Source organism: Coloeus monedula, assembly GCF_965178545.1.
Source record: "Coloeus monedula genome assembly, chromosome: 8".
Taxonomy (NCBI): Eukaryota; Metazoa; Chordata; class Aves; order Passeriformes; family Corvidae; genus Coloeus; species Coloeus monedula.
The window spans coordinates 24,639,188-24,654,690 of NC_138788.1; the positions used below are offsets into that span (position 1 = coordinate 24,639,188).

General features: G+C 61.2%; 2 protein-coding genes across 2 annotated transcripts; one reads left to right on the forward strand and one right to left on the reverse strand.

The window, feature by feature from the left end:
* Positions 1–1,764: 1,764 nt before the first annotated feature.
* On the forward strand, positions 1,765–6,647 carry LOXL4 (lysyl oxidase like 4; the record flags this gene model as incomplete). The annotated part of the gene is made up of 14 exons (XM_082285835.1): positions 1,765–2,038; positions 2,166–2,344; positions 2,494–2,705; positions 3,208–3,246; positions 3,369–3,585; positions 3,725–3,908; positions 4,167–4,321; positions 4,640–4,807; positions 5,017–5,179; positions 5,302–5,545; positions 5,816–5,931; positions 6,021–6,157; positions 6,348–6,459; positions 6,577–6,647. The coding sequence occupies 14 exons, from the start codon at positions 1,765–1,767 to the stop codon at positions 6,645–6,647; spliced, it is 2,271 nt and encodes a 756-aa protein (XP_082141961.1).
* A 2,054-nt stretch (positions 6,648–8,701) lies between these two features.
* On the reverse strand, positions 8,702–15,002 carry R3HCC1L (R3H domain and coiled-coil containing 1 like). The gene is made up of 6 exons (XM_082286417.1): positions 13,599–15,002; positions 9,880–10,055; positions 9,698–9,768; positions 9,489–9,584; positions 9,190–9,330; positions 8,702–9,025 (listed from the first exon to the last, which is right to left on the reverse strand). The coding sequence occupies exons 1-6, from the start codon at positions 14,997–14,999 to the stop codon at positions 8,970–8,972; spliced, it is 1,941 nt and encodes a 646-aa protein (XP_082142543.1). The 5' UTR covers positions 15,000–15,002; the 3' UTR covers positions 8,702–8,969.
* Between the last annotated feature and the right edge of the window lie 501 nt (positions 15,003–15,503).

Genomic DNA, 15,503 nt, shown 5'->3' on the forward strand with positions numbered 1-15,503 from the left:
GGCCTCACACTTAAGCAATTGAGCTTCAAAACGTCAAGACGAATGAGTCACGGGCTCCACTGCTGGCCCCAACCCTGCTCTTCCCCAGGGCTTTCCGTGGCCCCCACTCTGGGGCTGGCCAGGTACCCATATCGCAGCAGAGGCTTCAGGACATGCCCTGATCCCGGCCAAGGCAGAGGGCTGGGGTGAGAGTCCCCTGCGAGGGGGTCCCAGCGTTGTGCATCCCTGCACACCCAGAGGTGCTGGAGGCCCTTGCGAGACGTGGCGATGAGCTCACGGGCTATTCCCGGCCGTGTTGATCCTGGCTCCTCCCGGCAGGATCCGGCTGCTTTGACTCCAAACAAACAGCCCGGTGGCCACCGGCACATTCCTGGCCGGTCCCTGGGCACGGCCAGGGCACTGGGCTTCCTGTTTATCCCCATCCCACGGCGGGGCACGGCGGGCGTGTGGGCAGCAGGGTGCCCCGGGGACTGGCGGCACCCCAAGCCGGAGGTTGCTCCCGGGGCAAGTCGGGGGGGGCATCCCCAGTCTCCACGTCCCACGGAGCGGGGCTACGCCTGAGGACCCTCAGCCAGCCTGGTTCAGGGATGGTGCAGGTGATGCCCCAGGCCCTGTGGGAGCTGGGCTTACGGTACCATCCCATAGCCTGCCGTGGTCTCTGAGCCCCCCGAGTCCTGGCCCCTCTGCAGCACCTCCAGGCATCCTATGCCTGTGTACCCACCTGAACCATTCCGTAAGTGGGAAGGTGCAAGGAGTGTCCCTAGCATAGCAGTTCGTCATCTCCAGAAAGTCCATGCTCTGCCTGGCTGGGCGACAGCCCAGTGGGGGGAGCATCCCTGACCAGGGACGCTGGCACTCAGGGGAGGTCCAGCCTCGCGGCAGGTAGGGACTGTGCGGGGTAGCTCAGATCCCGCTGGCTGGGGGAAGGACAGGCTTTGGGGCAGGAACAGGTTTTCCCCAGTGTGCAGTGAGGCAGAGTAGGGCCGGGGGTGTGCACGGAGCAGGGCTGGGCTCCAGACCAGAGGCGGGGAGGCGGGGGGCCCCCCCGGGTCGGCCCACCCCGCCGCACCATAAAAGCGGCTGCAGGCGGTGCCCGGCGGGAGGCAGGAGCTGCGGGAGCTACCGCCGCGGGCGCTACCGCCGCGTCCCCTGGCCATCACCGTGTCCCTCGCCACCGCCTGCCCCGCAGCGCTGCCGGTTCGCCACCGCCATCCCTTGTCAGGGTGAGTACCCGGGGTGGCCCCGGGAGGGGAGATCTAGGCAGCTGGAGGGGGGTCAGCAATCCCACCGGTGCTCTGAATGAGGATGCAGGGGAAGACGTGAGGTGACGGGGACCGGGCTGTGTGCACGATGGGGACGAATCCCTGGTGTTCGGTAAAGAATCCAGGTAGAGGAAAAAAGGGGGCTCTGTGGGGCCCCCACCCATGTCCCAAAGCATGGGGCAGACAGGACGCAACAAGAGCACAGGGCAATGTTCGTGGGGCTGCCCATGGCTGTCGGTGCCTGGAAGGGCTGTGTCAGAGCTGGGTGACCTGGTGAAGGGTGCAGGGCTGGGGTACGCCTCTGAGTAAGGCAGGGAGTAGCCCATGCATCTCCCACAGCATAAGGACCCGAACGTCACCACCGTGTTAAGAGGCCATGATATCCCTCCACCATTGCCCAGCTCCTGGGGCACAGGGGGCTGCAGCTGCACCCTCACTCTGCCGTGGTCCCCAAGGGCTCATTGTTGCACTGTTCTCCAGGCATCCCACCCACAGAACCACGATGGTGATGCCAACTGGCGCAAGTCACGTCCTGCTGGTGCTGCTGCTGTGCTGGGTTGCCCCCAGCAGGCAGGAGCTGGCCCCGGTGCAGCTGCGGCTGGGGGGACCACGGGGACCAGCCGGAGAGGGCCGGCTGGAGGTGCTGTACCAGGGACGTTGGGGCACAGTGTGCGATGACGGCTTCGACTTCCACGCGGCCACCGTCGCCTGCCGACAGCTGGGTTACACCGCAGCCATCACCTGGACCCATAGTGCCACCTACGGCCAAGGGGAAGGTAGGGGGCAGGGGGTTCTGACGAGGGCAGTGTGCTTCCCGCTGGCTGTGGGAGCCTGCCCACGGAGCTGTGGATGCAGACAGCTTGCGGGACACACTGGATGGGGCCTGTGATGCTGTGTCCCCAGGCCCCATCTGGCTTGACAACGTGCGGTGTGGGGGCAGCGAGGGCTCCCTGGCAGAGTGTGTCCACAATGGCTGGGGCATCAGTGACTGCCACCATGGCGAGGATGCTGGTGTGGTGTGCTCAGGACAGCGCCTGCCTGGCAACTCCTCCCAGGCTACCACCTCTGGTCACCCGGGAGAGGTGAGTGGGGGCCCGTGGCATTCCCCTGTGCCCAGCAGGGTACACCAGGACAACCGGAGCAGGTCCCTCTAGCCCTTCTCCTGGCCCTTTTTCTGAACACCCTGCCCTTGATGCTGGAGCCCTGTGCCCACCCCATGCCCATTGTGCAGGTGTCGGGGCTCACCCTGGAGGAGGTGCGGCTCAAGCCCATTCTGGCACGGGCCAAGCTGAGCATGCCAGTGATGGAGGGTGCTGTGGAGGTGAAGCACAATGGGCGCTGGAGGCAGATGTGCGATGCCAACTGGACCAGGAACAACAGCCGTGTGGTCTGTGGGATGCTGGGCTTCCCCCGGGAGAAGCACATCAACACCAGCTTCTACCGGTAGGGATGCAGGAGACACGCACTGCACCTGGGCATGTGGGGCAGGTGCCTGGCTGGGGACACTGTGGGGACAAGAGACTGGAGCAGTGATCAGAGAAGGGCTGCACAGATGGGTGGGTGTGCGAGGTGCCAGTATGGCCTTTGACAAGGGTCAGAGTTGGGCTCCGCAGCATCCAGAGGTCTGTGGGGATGGTCACCATCATGACTGGCAAAATGTGAGAGAAAGGAGAGGAAAGACAAGTGTCCCTTGGTCCCTCCCAGCCCGACTCAGCCTGGGGCTATAAATACAGCCCATAATGAGCCCCTACCGGTGCCAGGAGTCACACAGTCCCGCTGGGACACATGGTACAGACAGGCTTGGCACAGTAATTGCCAGTGGGGAGAGAACATGACGTGCTGTGGGGTCTCCATCTCCTGCTGGGAAGGGCAGAAATGGGACATGGAGTTCAGAGTCGTGCAGTGTCAGTGTGCTCCCTCACCTCCTGGCTTTGTACACCCACAGAAAGCTCTGGAACAGGAAGCTGAAGGACCCCAGCTCCAGGTAGGACTCAGCACTGGGCATGGTGGGCAGGGCACCTTGGATGGGCACCCAGCATGAGCATTGGGTGGAGGAGAGTCTCTGGCACCCGAGCTGACCCTGGCCCTGCTCCTCTCCCTCGGCAGCCTGAAGACCCTCAGCCAGAAGAACAACTTCTGGGTACACAAGGTGCGGTGTCAGGGCTCAGAGCCCCACCTGGCCCGCTGCCCTATGCAGGTGGCCCCACCAGCCCCACACCAGCACGCCTGCCCCCATGGCATGCACGCCATCGTCAGCTGTCTCCCTGGCCCTGCCTTTCAGAAGGGCACAGGCAAGGGCAAGAACAAGACCACCCCAGGAAAGGTGAGCCCTTGCAGAGTTCCACACCCTCTCCCATGGATAGAGAGTCCCAGAGCTGAGCAGCACTCAGCCACCCCATTTGCACTTGAGGAGGGGGGTGGCTGCGTCCTGGGGTGGCTCACTGGCTGCTCCCTCTACCCAGGTGCTCCCAGTGAGGCTGCGAGCAGGCACCCATGTTGGCGAGGGCCGGGTGGAGGTGCTACGCCACGGGCAGTGGGGCACCGTGTGTGACAAGCAGTGGGACCTGGCTGCAGCCAGCGTGGTGTGCCGGCAGCTGGGCTATGGGACAGCGGAGCAGGCCCTGGTGGGAGCCCGGATGGGACAAGGTGAGGCAGTGTTACAGCATGGACTTGGGAAACCTCTGGGCTTGGAGAGGTATGATGGGGAAATCAACTGGTTTAACGTGTCCTGCTGAAGAATCCTGGGATGTTCAGGCAGCTCCAGCCTGCCCTGGGATGAGGCTCTCCTGTCTGCTCCTGCCATGGGAAGCTCCATAGAGAATTCTCAGACCAGGGGAACGAAGATGAGGGTCCTGCTCCAGGATGGGCATGGAGCAGGGAGCACTGACCCTTCCTGTTCTTTAGGTCTGGGGCCCATCCATATGAGCAATGTACGATGCACTGGCCATGAGCGCTCCCTGGGTGAGTGTCGCTTCCAGGACGCCGAGCAGAGTGGGTGTCGGCACGAGGCTGACGCTGCTGTCCGCTGCCACATGCCCCACATGGACTTCAAGAGCCAGGTGAGCCCCTGCCTCCTTCCCAGAGCCTGTTGAACCCCAGGCTGTTGCACAGTCCCTGCTCCCCAAGCTCTGTGCCCAGTGTGGATGCTCAGAGCAGCCCTGGGGTGACCCTGGGGATAGGGGGACACAGAGCAGCACCCTGATGGGGTTCTGCAGGATGATCTGGTGGCAAAAGTGGTCTTATAGGGAGGAAAGGAGGAAGAGGAAGGTGAGGGAGATGTTCAGCTGGATGTGTGGGGCTGCTTGTCCCATAGCAGCGCTGGGTGGGAGAGCTGAGGTTCTGCGCCACATCCCAGCTCAGCCCCTCTCTGCCAACAGGTGCGGCTGGCCGGGGGCCGCAACCCCGAGGAAGGCGTGGTGGAGGTGCTGGTGCCAGTGCAGGGGCGGCTGCAATGGGGTGCAGTGTGCGGTGCACAGTGGGGCCTGAACGAGGCCATGGTGGTCTGCAGGCAACTGGGGCTGGGCTTTGCCAGCCATGCCCTCCAGGTGAGTGGGGTACCAGCCTGGGGCAGGGACTGCAGGGGTCCTGCAGGGTGGATAGCGTGGGCATGGCTTGGCCAGGGGCTCTGGGATGGGACGGTGGGGGGACAAATCCTGGTGGCAGTGTTAGGGCAGGAGAAGAGGCAGGGGAGGCAGGTGGGTGCTGGCAGGGGCTGCAAGGACTGATGCAAGCACTGTGCTCCTCCCCTGTTCAGGAGACGTGGTACTGGGCGGGCAGCCCCGATGCCAGCCGGGTTGTGATGAGCGGGGTGCACTGTGCCGGCACTGAGCTGGCCCTCCAGCAGTGCCAGCGCCATGGCCCTGTCCACTGCCCCAGCGGCGGGGGACGCTTCTCAGCAGGGGTCACCTGCACTGCCCGTGAGTAGCAGGAGCCCATGGGGTACTGCTGGGAGGGGGGACCCCCCTTCTCCTGTAGGAGAGTAGGGGGTGCTATGCGTGGGGATCACCTTCTCAATCCCTGCTGATCCTCTCCATGCCAGATGCCCCAGACCTGGTGATGAACGCCCAGCTGGTGCAGGAGACAGCCTACCTGGAGGACCGGCCCCTGGGGCTGCTGTACTGTGCCCATGAGGAGCGCTGTCTCTCCCGCTCTGCTGACAACATGCAGTGGCCCTATGGCCACCGCCGCCTCCTTCGCTTCTCCTCCCAGATCCACAACCTGGGAAGAGCCGATTTCCGGCCCAGGATGGGGCGACACGCCTGGACTTGGCACCAGTGCCACCGGTGAGTGGTCCATAGGCAGGGGATGGCAGGGAGCTGCCCCCTCCTGGGGCCAGGCAGGGCATGGTGGCACCCGTCCCCAAGAGGCTGTCCCACCCGGGGTAATTAACAGCGTCTGAGCCAGCACTGTCATTACGGCTTTATTTGGCTTCAGGGTTGTAATTTGCTGGGTCCCTGGGTGCTGCCCTGCCGGAAGTTGTGCCGGGGTTGCCTGGGCCAGCCACGTGCTCCCTGGCCAGGCACCAGTCCTGTGCTCAGCCCTTGTCCCCACAGACACTTCCACAGCATCGAGGTCTTCACCCACTACGATCTGCTGACACTGAACGGCTCCAAGGTGGCCGAGGGGCACAAGGCCAGCTTTTGCCTGGAAGACACCAACTGCCCCGAAGGTAGGTGCTGGCTGCAGAGCTGACAGTGGCCCCCCATTCTGCTCCACAAAGGGGCTCTGTGCCTCCCTCACTCCCCCTCCTTCCTGCAGGTCTGCAGCGACGCTTTGCCTGTGCCAACTTTGGGGAGCAGGGGGTGAGTGTGGGGTGCTGGGACACCTACCGCCATGACATCGACTGCCAGTGGATTGACATCACTGATGTGCCACCAGGCAGCTACACCTTCCAGGTAAGGGGATGGAGGGGTGGGGGACACCACGCTACTACACCTCAGGGCTGGGGGTTCCTCTCCATGAGCACCACAGCATCCCTCACCCTGCACATCGGGGTGCTGTTCTGCACCCTGCTGTGCATGCCACAGCCCTGCCTGGCCAGGGCATAGCAGAAGTGCCCCCAGCCCTGCCCCTTGCCCTCCCCAGGTGGTTGTGAACCCCAAGCATGAGGTGGCTGAGTCAGACTTCTCCAACAACGTGATGCGGTGCCAGTGCAAGTATGATGGGCAGCGAGTCTGGATGCACGGCTGCCACACAAGTAAGGAGCGAGCATTGGGGGTATGGTGGGCAGCGTGGGGGAAGTGATGGGGCTGGGGGTGCCACAGGTTTCTTGTGCCCCTGCACGCCCACCCACCCCTAACATCGCTCTCCCCAGGTGATGCTTTTGGCGCCGATGTGGTGAGCGATCTGGAGAGACGGGAGCGCCTGGCCAACAACCTTGTGTGACCGCTTGGCACGGGCATGGTCCCAGCAACGCCACCGGACAGTCCGACTCCCGTGCCCCAGCCCCTGTGCCCTGGCAGCACCGGACTGAGCTCAGGGACTTGCAGACTTTTGTATTTATTGATGCTGCTGCAGAGGATGGAGATGAGCGCCAGGGCCGGTGGGGAGTGCCTGGGGGTGCCGAGTCCCGTGCTGCCAGCAGCACTTGCAAGAGTGGCCCAAGTACCGCAGCAGCCCTCACCTCCACAGCCCCAGGGCCCCCCAGGACAACTACCTCAGCCTGCCCAGCCCCCCATTCTCCAGCAGACTCAGGACAGTCCCCGGCCACCCATGCACCAGTCCTGTCTTCAATAAAGATTCCATGAGATCGGAGCAGGGCCCTGTGCTGTGGGAGAGGGGGTACTCCCTTATCAATCCCACCATCACCTCCTTCCCCTGCGCTCTTTCCCACTACAATCACAAAGGCAGTCCCCAGCTGGGAACAACTTGGTCTAGGCAATGTCTCCCCAGCAGGGCAGTGTCCCCCCTGTGCCACCCAGGGCCACCAGCTCCCAGCTGTCTGCATGCGGCTGGCATCAAGGAGCTCTGGCTTGCCGTCAGTGGTCCCCATGGGCCAGGGGACCCTGGCCCTGAACTGGCTAACCCTGTGCATGCAAAAAGACAGTGCTCTGTGGCAGCATGGGCTGGCAGCCAGCCCACCAGCCACTGTGTCTGCAGCTGACATGCTGGGCTTTCCCAGGCTGTCCTGGCAGCTTCCCAGACATAGGAGCAGTGGTAGGGCCACTCTGTCCCTCAAAGTCCTTGCTCCTCAGCACAGGGTGAGGACACAGGGTACACCATACCCTTGTTCTCTGTTTCTTACCTCCCATGGTTTCTATCCTTTTTCTTACAACAGGAAATAAAAGGGAATGTCACCAACACACTCTGTACTGTCTGTTCCCCAGATTGCCAGCCATGGGGCAGTGCCACCCCTGTCCTTGCACACCTCTGTCCATTCCTGCCTCACTGGCAGGCACCAGCCCAGGGCAGGGGGCTGTCAGCACCCACATTGACCCAGGACAAGTCAGGCTGCACCCACGTGATGGTTCCTGCACGTGGAGCTGCTGCTGGGAACGGCGATGGTGCACTGGGGGGCCCGAGGCCAGAGACCGTGGCAAGGCACATGCTGGTGGAGGCTCATTCGGCCAGGCTCGGGGTTTGAGGGATGCCGGATGGCGGGGAAGATGTTTTCCACATGAGAGCAGCTTTGCGCCCTGAAATTTCCACTGGCCAAGCCACGAGCATCCGGGACCGGCAGCCGAGACGGCTCCCAGCTGGCAGCGCTGCCGGATGGTGCAGGGGCAGGCAGCCACCACCACGGGGTCACGACCAGCTCCACTGCTGCCGAGCTGGGGGACAGCCAGGGGACACAGGGCAGCCACATGAGCTCTTCAGCGACCAAAACCATGCAAACTGCTGGCAGTGGTGGCAGAAAAGCATCATTCGCATCCTCGTCTCCTGTGAAAGGCTCCAAAACCTCAGAGTCTGCAGAGCTACAGGGTGGGAGCACTGGTACACACAGGGCTGTTTTTCAGGTGCTGAGGGATGATGCAAAGCAGAGGAGGCAAAGGCAGGTCCCAGCCGCCAGCCTCCGCCCGGGGGCAGGGCAGGAAGCCCCCAGCCCGCCACGGCCGGCAGCGTGGCCACATCACAGCCCCGTGTGGGGCCGGGAACACGGCCCTGCCCATGCTCTGACAAGGGCCCTGCTGTTCAGGGCTGCAGCTGCTCCGCGGAAGTAAACAGGGTCCCTGCCAGCACATTCCTGCCTGCCGTCCTGCCCGATCCCTCCTGCCTGCACATCCCCCACAACCGCTGGGGACACCCAGCACCTGGGAGGGGTGGACATCTCCACAGCGGTGCAGACCATGCGCAGCTGTCCCCGGCACGCACACCGTCCTCCGAAGGGAGGTGGAAGGGAACGGCAAGCAAATAAAATAAATGGCATTTATTAGCAAAATAGAGGACAGAAACTCTCACTCACAAGGCCCTGCCAGGTGGCCAGGGCCGCCCCGCACAGGCCCCAAGCTCTCTGCTGAGCTCTGTGCATCCTGCTGTTGCTCCTGCTGTGGCTGGTAGCCTTGGGGGTTCTGCCCTGGACAGGGTGGGCAGAGCTGTCTGACAGCAACAGCATCCCCACAGCACCAACCAGCCCGCATGCTGCTCAGCCCTTTCGGTGAAGCAGCCCAGTGCTTTTGGACGCAGTGCAGAATCCGTCCCAGCTCTGAGACGCAGAGTGCTCTGCCCGCCCACAGAGAGGGACGTGGGCTGAAAGTGCAGCCTCCTGGCTCAGTCCCGGCCCTCCCAGGCATCCTCCCGCTGCTTGTTCTCCAGGCGCTTCCTCTCTGCAGAGACAAGAGGGTCAATGCCACATCCCTATCATCCCACCTCCCTGTGGAGGGGGCTGGGGTCCACCCTGGTGCAGCCCCCTCCCACCCACCCTGTGAGAAGGAGTATGCATGAAGAAAGCCCTGCCATACTGCAGCCCCTCCAGGCATCCAAAACTCACCCTGAGCTTCTTGCAGCTTCCTCCGCTCAGCGTCTCGCTGGGCTGGTGTCTGGTTGCTCCGTACCCCGAGGGCACCAATCACCAGCCGCCTGGCCAGGACAGCTGATGTTTCAGGGCGCTCCTTGGCCGGCTGCAGGTATTCTGTGAAGATGGGGGACATCAGTGGGGCATTCTGGGAGGGACAGGGCAGCGGGCACAGCTGTGGAGCCGTGCTGGCTGCCCCACCCCTCCCCAATTATGACGATGATATTGCAGCACAGTCAAGAAGGCACAAGCTGGCACAGGGCAGCACCACTCACCAGCATATGCCCTGGCTTTGGCTTTAGAGGCACGGGTGCCCTGGGAGAGTGGGCGCGTCTTCACCATCAGGTGCTTGGTGCTGAGGGCATCGCGTGCTGCAGGAAGAGAGCAGCATGTCCACGTGCAGGGCCAGCCCCATGCCCAGGATCTGGCTGCAGGAGAGGGATGCCTCCTCTCTGCCCATCCCCAGCTGAACCAGGAGCAGTACCTGTTATGGGGCTGGAGAAGATGCCCAGGGCGTGCGTATCATCCACCCACTTAATATCAAAGCCTTTTTTCCTGCCAAAGAAAGGGAAGCTCAGCAAGGCATCGGCACCTGATGGGCAGCCGTCTGGAGCAGAGCCCAGGCAGGGAACCCCAGCACTGGGGACAGAGTGCTGGCAGACTCACTGATAGCTGCAGAAGACACGCATCAGGTCCTCAGTGCGGAAATCTGAGGGGAAATCGTAGATCTCGATGACGTGGGGCAGCTCATCATCGCTGATGTCTGGCGCAGCAGGTTCAGCCCCATAGTAGTTGAAGCGGGGTGACTGCTGGCTCTCCTGGTGCTTCACACCCCCTGAGAGCTGCAGCAGTAGGACAGGCACAGCTCTGAGCAACTCATGCCCACCTGCCCCACAGCAGTTCCCAATCCATAGCAAGTGCTCCCCAGAAAGTTGCTCAGACCCCAGCCCAGCATCGCAGATGGATTCATGGCATTAAGAATTAAGAGTTATCAGCCAGGTTTCTCACACCATGCACTTGCTTTTCCCATTACCAGCAGCCCTTCACTTGCCACGCTCTGCATCCCCATCATGGACATGGTGGGAATGGCAGGGGTGGAACAGCATGTACACCTCTGAGCACACCACTCCTTCCACAGTGATGTGATGACCTGAAATACGTTTGGGGAAGAACAAGGAGCAGGACAGTAATGTCAGAAGGAAATGATGTCTCTCTGCCACATGGAAGCACCAGGTTCAGCGCACCCTGACTGCAGCACATGCACCAAAGCAGCCCATCAGCACCCCAGATGCCAAGATGAAAAAGACAGAGGAGCACTGAGGAGCAAGTTCTGCTGGTTAAACACCTGTGCACCTAAAAATTTATGCTTTGTTTCTCATTTGAATTTGTCTGACTTCACTTTCCAGCCGGCAGTTCTTGTTCTGCCTCTGCTGGATTAAAGAACCCTCAGTCCCTGGTCCCCTCCCTGTCACAGCACTTACTAATGTTAATCAAGTCCCTTCTCAATCTTCTTCTTGATAAAATGGGTTGTGCACCTTTAATACCTCACAGCGGGACACTTTCTCCAGCCCTAAGAGATGATGGCTGTAAAGCTTTTCTACCTTGCACATTTTTCAACCTTTATTTCAAAACACAGGCAGCAGCCTCCCACTGCCACAACACAGGGGTGCAGCCAGCCCCTATTTCCCTCTGTCTCACAGCATTGCCAGTGCCAGCTGGTCACCCCGCACCACCTTCTGCCCAGTGGGCCACCCTGCATCACTTGCTGAACCCTTGCTTTCCAAACCACGCCGTGCCACTGGCCAAGGGGACTCACTGCCCTGCTTCAGCTGAGAAACCAGGGCAGGTGCAGTCCAAAACCACTGACAGCTGCCCTGTTCCTCCTGGAGCATGGGGCTGGCACGATGCCAGGAAATGGGTACATAACTCAGGCGGGTTCCCACCCTGATCCCCTAAGCGATCATAGCAGAGCACACCACGGCTGCAAGGTTAGAGTCCATAAATCCCAGCCAGCTCAGTCGATAAAAAGTGCTCATTCCGACAATTTTATGGGGAAGATGGATTCACGGCAGGTGAGGGGGTGCTGCCATAGCGGCTGGATGCCAGCGGAGGGTAGAGCTGAGTTATGGAGCTCACGGGACAGGCCAGCACTGCCAGCAGAGCCGCCTGCCCTGCCATCACCCCCGTGCAGGGCGGCACACTCAGGCACCCTGTGCCTGCTCGGGGGAGGCAAGGGAGTCATTCCCAGGCAGGATAAAGCCCTGCGGTGCTGCTTGAGGGAGCAGAGCACTCAGGTAGTGCCAGGCACTGGGAAGATGATTAGAGAGCAGGAGCACAGAGTGCTGGAGCGGTCCTTGACCTTCACAAATCACCAACTGTGGTGGGGCAGGAAGGACAGGAGCCGTCTGGCAGCAGGGCTCAGCCACACAGCAGGCACGGCTCAACAGGTCCCCCGGCACTGCCAGCCCCAGCACGCAGCGTGCCAGCAGCTCCCCAGCCACGGGGCAGGGCAGGGATGGGAGCCATGGTAGAGTCCCCAGCCCTGGCAGGCATCCTGGGGACGGTTCACTGATGGATGGACAGACAGATGACCGGGAAAATGAAGCCCGTCCATCACATCTCACTGCTCTCTAAAGACACACTCCTGCCAGAGCAGGTCAGAGGGGTCCGTGGCTGCTCACTTATACCACAGCCCTGGGCACGCACGCACCGCAGACCCTGCCGTGCCGCACCGCCTGATGGAGAGTCCACAGAGCCTGCAAGGAAATGGTCGCAGTGCTTAATTACTCTGTGTTCAAACTGATTTCTACTCTGAATTTGTCTGGTTTCAGCTTCCAGCCAATGGTGCTCACTATGGTGTTTTTTTCCTGCTAGATTGAAGAGCCGTCCACTATCAGAAATCTCTCCTCCACAGAACGTCATAAATCTTGCTCTCTGCCAGCTATCTGCATTGCATAAGGATTTGGATATGGGGAAGACGTTACTAATTTTCTTGGTTTTTTTGTTAATTAACAACAGCTCCATCTTCCCGAGAGCCTGCACCGTCCCCAAGCAGCTACCTCCACCTGCCAAGAGTTCAGAGGGCTCAGGAAGCATGAGGCTCCACATGGGAATTTGCAGGGGACAAAGATGGCAGCTTTTGATAAATCCCTATTTCTTTTTCACCCATTTTGGGAAGCTTTTTCAGGGTTTGAGCTCCCTGAAGAGCTCAGACTTGTTTCAGAGCTTGTGCATGGGGGAGCCAATACGGATACTCCTTGGAGTGAGAGCCTGTACTGCACAGCACAACCTTGCCCACAGCACCCTATGGCTGCACCATAACAGGGATCCTCCCTGACCTTCCTCCCCCGAGGAAAAAGCCATGCCCATGGCAGCAGCCCACAGAAAGCCAGTGCCACCTGCACCAGCTGCCTCAGAGCAGCAGTGCTGTCCTCCTAGCACCAGCACTCACCACAACCTCCCATCTGGAGTGGCTGAAGGGAGCACAGCCAGGCAAGGATGGGGATACCCAACGCCCTTCCACATCCCCCCAAACGCGAGCCCTGTGTGTCTCACCCACTGTCTCAGCACCATGCCAGGCTCCGAGAGGACACATCAGCGCAAGCATGGCCTTGCAGACAAGGTGGGATCCACGTCCCCCAGTAAGTGTGCTCTTGAGTCAATCTCATCCCTTCACTGACACTGTAAGGAAGGCACCACCCACCACTTCACACCCTGATTCCAGCGGGGGTAGACAGACGCTGGATGTAACCATATTAACAGTTTGTTTCTTCAGGTACATTAATGTCATTTGGAAAATTACCAGTTTGACACTACTGATTTAAAATGCAATAAGGGATATCCAGCCTTGCTGCAGGAGCTGAGCTTTCCTCGTGAACAGCAGCAGAACGGTGAGGGCCCTGGCACTAAGCAGCCAACTGTAGTAAATTCAGCAGCATGTGTGCAGGAGGGAATGGCAATGAGCCACAGCTGATTAAGAAGCCATAGTTTCGAGGAAACATCCTGCTGCTGTTTCAATGGGAGCCCATACATCTCAGCCCATTTCTTTATCACCAGCCCTGGTTTCACGAGGGTGCAGTTGCAGTTTACGGCACTTCAGCAGTTTTACTGGGTGCACTTTATGTACTACAGAGGGACGATCACCCCAGCCTTCACCAGCAACGCGGGATAGGATGGGACAGACGGGGAAAGGTGGAGATCCCAGGTGTTTTGACACCACAGGGGAAGGCTGGCTCACAGCCAGCTAGGCTGACTATGCCCTGGGTGCAGCCCGCCCACCCCATGCACTCACCCCAGAGAACAGAGGAAAAGACAACCCCCACATCCCAGTGGGCACCAGTCCCCATCCCTGCAAATCCCCACAAACACTGGCTTGCAGGAAGTACCTCCTCCAGCAGGCGTGGGTCCAGGCAGTCCCCATCATCGTTGAACAGCACATCCCAGCTCTCCTCGGCACCCGGGCTGGTCTGGCTCAGGGTTTCAGCACTGGCACTGCTCTGTCCTTCCTTTGGAGAGCTGCTGTGGAGACCTTTCTCTTCCTTCTCAGCCTCCTGGTGCTTCTGCAGCGAGCCCATATCCTCATCTGGCCTTGCCAGCTCCTTGGCCCAGGATGCAGGTGAGATCCCCTCCACGCCATGGCACAGCAGCTCTAGGGGCAGTGGGGGCTCACAGCTTTCCAGAGGTGCTCCGTCCCACGGGCTGCTCTCAGCCCCAGCACTGCCATCTCTGCAGGCAGAAGTGCTGCCCACTTCCTCTACAGCAGGCACCAGGTCACCCTCCCCACCGGGGTCCCCAGCACCAGCAGTGCTCTCCTCCATCACAGGCAGGAGCTGGGATGGGCTGCCCATGCCCTGCCATGGAGTGCTGTCCCCTGGGAGTACTGGCACACCGCCCACGCTACCCCCCAACAACACAGGTTCACAGCTGACTCCTGGTGCACACAAGGTGCTCTCCCCAGGAAGCTCAGCCCTTCCTCCCCACGTCTCCTCTTCCTCCAGTAACCCAGTGGCACAACCCTTGCTCCGCTCTGCCAGGAGAGACCTGTCTTCCTCCCTCTCCTCCTCCCAGGCTTTCAGACCCACCAACTGGGGCACCCTGTCATGGTTGCCCACCCCTTCTGACTCCAGGACAGCCTCTCCCAGGCTTTGGGAGAGGTTCCCAGCTGGATCTGGGGTGCTGTCCCCCAAGTGTTCCAACACGTCACTCAGACCTGTCTGACAAACCAGTGCTGGGCTAGCAGCAGGTGTTGGGCTAGCGGGGTCATCCCCAGGCTCGGGGGTAGCCTTCACAGCCCCAGTCTGGGCACTCGGTGGGGATGGAGGGTCAGGCTCAGTCCTTATCATCCTGTGGCCGTGGCTGAGCTCTCCAGGTCCTTCATGAGATGCTTTATCCTGCCTGTCCCAGGGCTGAGCAAAAGCTGGATCTGGGCATGGCTCACACATGCTGGGTGATGCCTCCAGGCTTTCCAGTGCAATGGGGCAGCTGCCTCCCATCCTATGGCTGTGCCTGGCAGAGGCTGTCCGCAGCTCCTTTGGGCCGGAATCCACCTTGTTCTCCCTCCTTGCTGCTCTGCCTGCCTGCGTTCTGGCACGGGGGCTTGGCCTCTGCCCCTCGCCACTGCCCCAGCCAGCATCCTGCACCAGGCAGTGGTTCTCGGGCTCCCGGCGGTGCCCCACCCGTGCATCGCCTGCTGCCTTTGCCTCTCTCTCCCGCCGCGCTTTGGGCACGTAGAGGGCCATGTCAGGCTTCCTGCGGCGCGTCCGGCTGCCCTCCGCCTCCTGCTGCATGGTGCCACCGCTACCTGCAAGGAGAGCACAGCGTCACTGTCCCGCCCACAGCCCAACAGCCCCAGAGCCAAGTGCACAGTGGGCAGCCCCCGCCCAGGTCACTGAGTCGGGGTCCCAGCACCCATCCCTGCTCCCTCAGCAGCTGGCACACAGTGATGGATTGTGGAGCCCCAACGCTGCCCCGCAGTAGCGTATCTGCAGACAGGGTTTGGGGCCCAGAGCACCGCACAGCCCTACAGCCTTTGGTGGGGCATATCCAGCTCAGGGGAAGCAGGGAAATCCCAACAGAATCACTGAGGCACCAGACCCATTCCAGCAGCTGCTACCTGGGACCCTCCACCCCAAGGGAGCAGGGTCTGCAGCTGAAGTAGAACACCGACACCATGCACTACTCAGGCATCAAAAGCCACAGAGAAGCCTGAGGCAGCCACAGAACAACAGAAAGCAAACCCCAGCGCAGGGATACCCTGGCGCGGGACCATGGCATGCTGCAGCCCCGCTCAC

What these genes read in the sequence shown, in the direction of transcription:
- R3HCC1L (XM_082286417.1), bottom strand. Translation starts at nt 14,999, where the DNA reads ATGCAGCAGGAGGCGGAGGGCAGCCGGACGCGCCGCAGGAAGCCTGAC. An exon ending in CTTCTCCAGCCCCATAACAG is followed by an intron (nt 9,585 to 9,697) that starts GTACTGCTCCTG and finishes CTCTTCCTGCAG; the next exon opens with CACGCGATGCCCTCAGCACC. An exon ending in CAAAGCCAGGGCATATGCTG is followed by an intron (nt 9,331 to 9,488) that starts GTGAGTGGTGCT and finishes CCATCTTCACAG; the next exon opens with AATACCTGCAGCCGGCCAAG.